The 9,256-nt window shown below is 50.7% G+C and overlaps 1 protein-coding gene across 1 annotated transcript in view; it reads right to left on the bottom strand.

Annotated features, from left to right (window-relative positions):
- NCOR2 (nuclear receptor corepressor 2) overlaps positions 1-9,256 on the bottom strand; it is a 437,249-nt gene that overhangs the window by 139,631 nt on the left and 288,362 nt on the right. Inside the window, exons 13-14 of the mRNA XM_019507112.1 lie at positions 6,954-7,008; positions 4,801-4,932 (exon numbers count right to left, since the gene is read on the bottom strand). Coding sequence (XP_019362657.1) covers positions 4,801-4,932; positions 6,954-7,008 — 187 coding nt within the window. The remainder of the gene's footprint in view (positions 1-4,800; positions 4,933-6,953; positions 7,009-9,256) is intronic.

Raw genomic sequence — 9,256 nt, 5'->3', positions numbered from 1 at the left:
TGTGTGTGTGTGTGTGTATATATACACACACACACACACACACACACACACACACACACACACACACACACACACATACACACACTCTCACATATATGACAATACAGTAGTAGGTCTGGCGAGGCTCTGCTACCTGTATTAACAGAGCCGTGGCTGGAAAGCTGGAGGCAGCGTATGCAAAGACATAAATGGCTTGCTGATAAAGTCAGACCTCATGTTGTCCATTTGCATTACTGCTAAGTGGCTATGGGGGACAAGAAATAGTTTTCCTGCAGGCCAGGGACAGCTATCAGTACCAATAACTGGATTTTGGTTCTGGCAAGGGGGCAGGGTGGGTCTGGAAACATGGTCCTCCAGCAGGCAAAGAACATCCCTGGAAGACTTTGCCAGGTTTCCAGCTTTCTCTGCCAGCCCATGCCAGCTCCAACACTACTAGCCTTGGGAAAAGACCCCCCCACTCCCCTCTGGAAGAGGGGTGGGCCACTCACTTTTCCATCATTCGAGAGAAGGACGAATCCTCGAAAGCGTCAGAGCTAATGAGCAGGCAGCTCTTTTGCTGTGGAATATCTGAGAGCCGTCTGACAGCAGCGCCGAGGGGGATAGTCATGACAGCACATCCTGTGGGCCTGCCAGGGACGGAGCGCGTGGGCTTTCGTACTTAGTCAGATTACTTCATTCACCTCTGAATCATCCCAGCCATCGGCAGTTGGTTTATCTAGTCTCTGATCAGTGAAGCTGACCACAGGCCTAACAGCTTCGCTCGGCAGTGCCTCCCCCTCCATCTCACAGTGCGGCGAGGATCAATGCCAGGGGCTCACCTTCCCCAGGCTCACTCAGCAGCTGAGTCAATCCGTGACTCTGTCCGGCGTGAAGCGGCAGAGTCACTTGCGCCTGCTTTGCAGCTGTGCATTTCAGAGGGATGCTTCTGACTTCAGGCTCCTCCACAAGGGGAAACCTATAAGCAGATCTGAGGAACGGCAACTGAGCTAGATAACTCCCCCGTGTGGGCACTCCGTCCAGAAGCGGAGCAACGTTACTGGGGAAGAAATGCTCCGTCTGGAGCAATAATTCCAAAACAAAGTCACTTTTCTCCCAGAATAGCTACAGCTCAAGTTATTCCACTACAGTCAGGCTGGATAATTTTCCTGCGCAGACACGGCCTGATGCAATGCCTGTCCAGGCTCAAATTCGCTTAACTGTATGTGGAGTAGTCATTCCTGCCACACACTCCTCACAAGGCCTGGAAAGCATATGCATCCCGATCCCACCCAGGGAGACCACCTGTGTGTTTCTGGTGTAGGTATGTTCATAACAGCATGTAAAACTTCAGCCAAGCTTGACCGTTTCTGCTTTGGAAAAGGCACTGTATGTTACATCTATTTTTTTTTTTTTTAAGTTGGAGCACAGTACAGAAGCTAAATTGGAAGCTTCTGTGTCTGGAAAGGTGGCAAATGGTGAGCATGTAATTAAGTTTCTGCTTGCTTGCTCTCCAGTGCTAGGATGCTAAGACTGGACTTTCAAGGTTACAAATTATCCTCACGAGGATGCAGGTGGCTGTGTGCTGCAGTGTGGTTTCTGACCCGAATTATTTTGCAAAGGGCATCGGCGTGTCAGGAAAGCCGGTGGGGGTGTGAGTGCACACACGACAATACAGCAAATCTGCCCACCTTTCGTTCATTCAATTTAGAAAAAAGGAACTGTTTGGTGAGAACCTGCTCTGAAATTAGAAAGCTGGGCCCTGGCTATTATGACATGCACAGAAACTCGATCACACGAAGCTCCTGATCTTGGCAGGAGATGCACAGCAATAAGTAGCAGCTTTATGAGAAGTCTCCTTTGCCAGGGGACAATCAGCCAAGCTGCTATGGGATTTCTTTTTTTTTTTTTATTATCATTTTAATAAGTAGGCCACAATGACAGTCTTGAGCAACTCGTTTCCATGCATACTTATCGCCAAGCCTCCCTTAACCCTGCAGCACCCATTAAAAGCAAGGGAGACCAACTTTTCCAGTACAGGACAATACACGAAAGCACCACCAGCTTTTGAACTCCCCGTGCTATCGGGACTTTGCAACAGCATCACTACCTCACTCCCGTCAAGAGTTTGGCTGCACGCTCTGACGGGCAAGAAATACGGTTCTTTAAAAACAATCTATTAAGCCTCTGCTCCTGGCATGTGAAGTCTTTACTATTCCTCCTCCTGAATGGCAAAGCCAGCACTTCAACTGCAGTGATTATAGCAAAGGCTGAAGAGATGCCCCAAGTTACAAACAAGTCACTTTGAAGCCCTCTTCTCCCCTCTCTCTAACCATGGCTCCTAAGAGAGAGATGGTGTCCCTGTACACCTCACCTGATCAGACCACTGCTTGCAGCACGGTCCCATGTTGTTTTCCTGGGACAACCCACACACAAAGGTTTCACATGGCATCAAGTTTAAGGCTCGACAGAGGCGAAGGAAACACGTGCCTGACGCCCACTGGATTTCAATGGGATGCAGATGACTAACTCCAGGTGATGCCTTTGGAAATCACACCCCAAAACAACTTGCCCTCCCAGCCCTGCCTAGATGCCTCTTCCTGCACTGCCCTGGACGTCTCTACTCCGCCCAACCTGGCTCACGTTCTCATCTGCACACGGCATACCCTTTCCAAACTGGCCTAACAAGCTACAATGCTCTTTCGACCCAACCCTTTGCCCACTCCTCCTGCAGACCAGCTCTCCGATGAACTATGGCCCACATGAAACAGGTACAAATGACTGCAGTGCAACACTCAAGAGTTACACCTGCCTCAAGCTCAGGTGCTGTGAAGACTCATGCAGGTAGACGGATCCACCCACATGGCTCTCTTGAAGGAGCTAAGTCTTACCACACCACCTCTTGCTTTTCCTATGGTATCTCTTGTGCTTCCACTCCCCTTTTCCTCTGTCTGTTGACCTTCACCTGTTGAATCACGTCTGGATTTAGGGCCGGCCCCTACTGATGGATTGAAGCGGGCGCAGCCTTGACGTGGTGCACTAAAGCCAGCAGCAGCAAAGGAGTGACGCAGATCTACTGGCAAGTTCTAAGCACCCACATACAGGAACCCAGGGCCAGACCACATGAGCTGGTGTAAATTGGTGTAGCAATGCCGACGGCAGGTAACAATCAGCTTTTGAACTCTTTGCGCTCAAGAGACTTCGTAACGGCTTCGCTATCTCCCTCCCCTTGTGAAATGGCCTCTCTCCTTTTAAATCCATAGCATTCCAGGTCTTCTCCACCATCTATGCAGTGAAACATCTGCAGCCTTGGCACCTTGACTAGCCCACCCTCACAAATCCCCACCACTTACTTTACTAGGCTGGGGCAGGTCTTGGAGCACTTCCAATTCCAAACGCCCCATCTTTATGAGACTCCAAAATGCCAGACAGGTGCCTCCCCCTGATCAGGCATAGCCCCATTCATTAACACTGAACAGGTGCTGTGGGACCCCTGGGAACTAGGCACATTGTGTAAATACAATATGCCAGGTCCAGTAAATACAGCCACACGGGCAGCGAGAAGGAACATCGCCAAGCCAAGGAGGATGGCAAATAAACCTTCTCTCGCCCTGCTTGTTACTTGCTTGGCTCAGCACTGGGACCAGAATTAGCTGCATGTCTCCTCTACTAACAAGAAACAAATGCGGCCCCGTGTTCCAGTTGCTGTGATCTGACAAAACAGACCAGGGTAAACACTATAAAAATGTACTGGAGGGAACCACCCTCTTTTTGCAGGAAGATGGGCTGGATAATCTAACAGGGCTTTTCCATCTCTAACTGCTCCCTCTCAAAGGAGAAAAAAAAAAGAAGGGAAAATTGAGTCCAGTCCATGGTATTCGTCATGTGCTAACTATTTTGATGCCATAACACTGCAGAAATCAATGGGAGCAAAGCTATCCATCTCTCAATCGGAATCTGTGCACAAGTGTTTCTTTTTATGGCAATGGATCATCATGAACTGCTTAGGTCAGTGATGTTATGGAGCAAGAAAGTGCAACATTAACCAGTTTTTCCATCCCGCTCACCACGTTATCTAGAGAGATCCTCCCTTTGCATTCACTGCTCCTGCCATTAGTCTAAGTTCCCAGATGTTCAGGATTTGTCAGCATGTTTCTACTAGGCTAAAATGTGGATCAAGATGCTCAATGCTGCCTAACTTTCGGACAGTCGACTCCTTTAGGCAGCCCTGAAAAGCTTGGCAGCAACACGAACGTCTAACCCAGCCTTCTACATGATTTCTTGATCACCAGTTCAAAGCCAGGCCACATGCTGCTGACAGCAAAAAGTAAACTGCTGCCACCCAAAAGCTCTTCTTGGGTGTCCATGTGAAAATGAAGCTGGAGGGCTCAGCTTGCCTCCCCAGAAACAAGTGGCCATGTCTGAGCATATATCACCACAAAACCACTGCCGTAATCAGCATGGTGCCAGCGGTCTCAGGGAGGCTAAGCTCCTAAATGTTGCATGAAGACTGAACCAATCTCCTCACCCAAGAGGGCTGGGAGTCTCAGGGATATGAAACTGGCTGGCTTCACATGAGTCTGGTTGGCTGCGTCTTCTACCTGGACTGCATCAATTCAGTGCGAAAAGGGCCTTCAGTCTGCAGGGTCCTTCCCAACACCCAGAATAGCTTTTTGGTTCCTCCACTGGCATCCAAGTGGGAAGGCCTCACTGCAGGCAGCTCACTCAGAAAGACAGGGAAGATTGTGATATCACTGCATCACCCTAACCTGGGGCTTGTGGATAGCGGATGTTAATTCCTGCTGTTCCTTGGTCAGAAGGAACAAACAGCCTCGTGCGCCGCTTCCCTTCTCTTACCTGGTTTTTCCCCCGCCGCCGGTAATTTCTTCTCACGAGATTCTTGTAGTTCTCATTCTTCTTTGTCAGGTAGTAATAGAGGACGCAGTCTGCCACCGTCTGGAATAAGACATGAGACTTTAAGTGCCCGGCCTTTTGGACACCCAGGTTCTTGCCATGTGAATGGTGTGTGGCTGCATGTACGCTACCTTTGCAAGTGCCCTGACACAGCTGGGTTTCCTTCATTCGTTGGGAGATTACACAAGAGGAAACTCCCACGTGTATCCCTAGAGGCTTTCCCTCCAGACCTCAGCATGGGCCAAACATGGCCTGAAATGCAGGTGGAGCTCTCGGCCATGGGAAAGAGCAGATGTGGACGTCAAGTCTAAATACATGCACAGGGCATGCATGACCAGGCCCTGGCAGCAAGCCACTCCATCTAAAACAGCCAGCAAACTTCTACATGGCAAGCTGGGACCCCATCCTGTCAGCATGCCTCCCCTGGAGTACCTCCCAGGCATGGACAGGGAACTGAAGAGAAGCGGGTGGAAAAAAGCTTAAAACACCCACATCAAAAGGTACAGGAGACACCAAAATCTTTGTTACGGTTACAACTTTCTAGCTTTCTGGCACTTCCTCGCTGTTCCAGATATAGCGTGAAAGCCTGGACAGAAAGGGCTGGTGACTAAATGCAGTGAAACGAGGGGGTGTAAACTGCTTCTTGTGAGTCGGGGGTTCGGCAGCTAGGAGGGGGATGCGGTGGGACATTCATGGGAGGACAGAAGTGTCTATAAAACAGATTCGGAGCATGGATTGGCTTCTTTTCTTCAGTCCTGATCATGCACGCACACACTCCAGTCAGCTGTGCCAAGAGCTAAGATCATGCTATACTATTAGGTTATTTAAGACACCATTTAAAGATCTATTAATTCATTATCTGGAGCCACACTTTGCGTCTCTCTCTGACTGCCGTCACAACAGGATAATGGATGCATTCACCGCTCTAATGACAGCTTGCTTTATACAAACAGGGAGCCATGGTACAGCCATGTACCATCCAAGTCCCAGTACTCTCAGCTTCACGGCTGTGGAAGAACTGGAAAGGCTGTAGCGATTCACAAGCCATGTGGCTCACCAGGTTCCTAGAAGCCTCTTCTTCCATGGGCCTGACATTCATCTGCTGCTTAGGACAGACGGCTGAGCTTTCCAGCCTGTTATTCCCAAACAGTCTCTCCTGCTGGAGTCAATTGGCTCAGACTAAGCTGAAAATCTACTTGACAGCCACTGAAGAGGCTCCTGCAGTCAGAACTGGGTTTGCTATTCAGATAACCGTGATGCTAAGTAGCTGCTCTCGTTACAGCAGCATCCCCTCCTTAGGGCCCTGTGCCTTAGGGTGGGTGTCTACAGGGCTGCCCCGCTGCTGAGCGGATAGCCTGGCTTGCCCTGGGGTGAGACAAACAAGCTGCTATATTTGGGGGTGATGTTTCAAAACACCTCTTCTATTCATCCAATTACTAGGGCTGGGGATTGTTAGTCAGAGCAGCTCCTCGATAGATGTACTCATCACCCTGTTTCAGTAGCACGTGCTAACCAGGACAATTTCTGTTTCATTCTGTGATGTGACCATCGAGCTGAAGGGAGATGCCTACGCAAAGAAAAGCAACTGCTGCAGATGGAGCAGGGGGTGGCTGAGATCCCAAAGCAGCAGGCGTGAAAAGTGCAAACGTCCCAAGAACCCGAGCCCCCAACCCGTTCGAGCTCACGGAGCTCCTCTTCTTTCCACCCCCATCCAAGACCATGTTGCGTGGGGTCTTCTGCACAAGACCATAGCAAGCAGTGGCCTTGGATGCCCTCTACATACACGGTGGTCCCAGAGCACTTCTCAGAAACACAAGGGCTTGCCTGGGCCAGTAATGACTCTTCCAATTAACAGCAGCTTTGTCATTAACAATTAACTCTCCCTGTCCCCTGTCCCTCCTGGCTTCTTTCCCATTGGGCCACAGGTATACAGGTTACAAATGGACTCCGAGTCCTTTAGGAAAGATGCTCTGGAGCAACTGGACGTGTTTGCAAGGGAAGGTGCTGGAGCATGGAAAACGGCAGACAGACAAGTCACTTGGATACCAAGCGTGCAGACTTACCTTCCTGTCCAGAAATGAAGCGATCAGCCCAAAATTCTTGGGATGCTGCATGAACCTATAAGAATGAGAGAGGGAGGGTTAGAGGGGGTGTCAGGACGCGTTTCTGCTGCTTCGCCATGTTTGCCTTTCCGAGCCCGAGCCCTGCCGCTGAGGCTGCCTCCGTACTCTCTGCGCTGGCACAGCCAGCCTCGCAGAGCCTGAAGTCCAAGGGGAACAAGGGGGCCGACTTTCTCAAGCGGCTCATTGGCTCGAACTGGTTTGAGAAAATATTTATTTGTCCTGCTGAGATGGCTTCCCGGAAAGACCAGACCTTAAATTTAGCCCATTCAAGTTCTGCTGGTTGGAAGGAGGAGAGGGTGGGAGGGAGGTCCTCATATTTCGGCTTCCATTCCCTGGATTTTCGGAGCAGGGAGTGGGAGGGCAGGGGAAATATGACAAGAAGCTTCAGCATCTTGAAGTCAATAGTGCTGCGCAGTTGTCTCTGGCGCTCCGTTATATCATATCCCAGCAAGGGCTAATAATTACTTCCTGTCTTGCCAGCCCCTCTGGGGCAGAAAACCACGATTGCTTCTAGCTTAGTGCCAAATAAATGAGAGAGAGCATGGGAGCTGGAGACGGGCAACAAATGGGTCCCCTGTTAAAATCAAATAAAATTAAAAAGTTTCACCAACGAGTCCTGACAAATTACTGGGAAATCATCATGCATAACTAAGATACTGTGGCACCGCGGGACGTGAAAGCCCTTATAGAAAGCCGTGCTCCTAGGAGACATCCAGCCATTAAACACGTCTCGGTGAAGCAGCCAAAGGGTCACCAGCCAACTTCCCCTCCGCTTTACGCCCAGGCAAGGGAGCCAGAGCCCTGGTGCCGACAGCCAGGGTTCACACCAAGATCTATACTGGGCCACGAGATGGTTAACATCTGCTGGCTAAAAAAAACTGTCTGAACAGAGGCATCTTCACTCCCCTCTACCAAACCCTGGTTCTCGGTGCTCGCTAGCTGAGCTGCACGGCACCAAATGGAAAGCACAGCTTCATCCCACGTGTTAGCTGGCAGTCGGGGGGAGCCACAGGATGAGGAGTGGTTGCACGAGAGGACTATGGAGGTTGTCCGGGGCTTCTGTGCCTTGGAGGAAGCCACATCTGGTGGGCACAGGCTGTACCCGAGTGAGAGCAGCTAACAGATGCTCTGGGCACGCATGTTTCCCGCAAGGGGAAGCTGCCTCCAGATGCAAAAGAAACCTCTCACCACAATGTCCTTTAACAAGGGGCTGTACAGTGAGGTCAAAAAAATGCCAGGCCTAAACGTACCCCTAGGCTGCAAAGGAAAAGCCAGCAGGTGCTTTAAAGGAATGTGAACTCAGCTGCGAAGCTCTCCCTTGCTCTGGGCAGTCTGCGCTGAAATACAATCCTCTTGTCCCATGGCACCTCGGGCGCTGGGACAGGAATCCAGCTTGGAGAAGTCCAGCACAATTCGCCCTGGCAGAAAAATGCCCCTTTCCAAGCCCACACTGCTCCCGGAGCAAGTGGCTCTAAAGATCCAACGTGACACAGTCACAGTCCCAAGAGCCTTTATGGGGAACAGAGTCCCGGGACCTGAACAACCTGCGGTGACAACCTGCGGAAAACCTCCCGCTGGCAAGACAGATAGGCAGTCTGCTGCATCCGATGAATGCAAAGGGCTGAGCATCTGCGTGGAACAGGCCTGCGGCTCAAAGCCCCAGGTCTGTTGCTGCTTCCCTGCGAGGCCTGGAGCAAGCTGGAGACAGGCTGCATCTCTTTCCACCACCATGCAACCTGCTGAACTCCCAGGGGCGTTCTCAGACCAATGCAGGCGCAAGACTCAGCCCCCGATTCTCGTCCCCTCTGTACCAGCTTGACACCTGGGACAATGCTGGCATCCCTGGAGTTACTCCTGACCTACATGCACCCAAGTGAGGTTATCGCTGGGCTCCAACTGCCCCAAGTCCCGAGAAGCAGCTTCTGCAGCAGCAGACTGAAATGTGGTCAGAGCTGCAGCCGGCACACAGCTTTTTGGGGGTGGAAAGCAAATGCCATCGGGGCACTGGGAGCGTGGGAGGCGGGGAGCGAGGAGAGTGGATCAGTGGGAACACAACTATCTCTGGAGCTTACAAGAAAGACACCTTTAAACTTCACCCATTTGCAGCTGCCAGCTTTGTTACATAAAGTGCCTTGAAGTGTGAATCTACACAAATTTAACACCACACTCTGGAGAGCTGTTCTGTGGCACATGATTAAAAAAGAAAAACAAAACCCAAAAAAAACAAAAAAGGGGGGAAAAAA

Source organism: Gavialis gangeticus, unplaced genomic scaffold, assembly GCF_001723915.1.
Source record: "Gavialis gangeticus isolate Ggan-Ray unplaced genomic scaffold, GavGan_comp1, whole genome shotgun sequence".
In the NCBI taxonomy this organism is placed as follows: Eukaryota; Metazoa; Chordata; order Crocodylia; family Gavialidae; genus Gavialis; species Gavialis gangeticus.
This window is presented reverse-complemented; position numbering and strand designations above follow the sequence as displayed.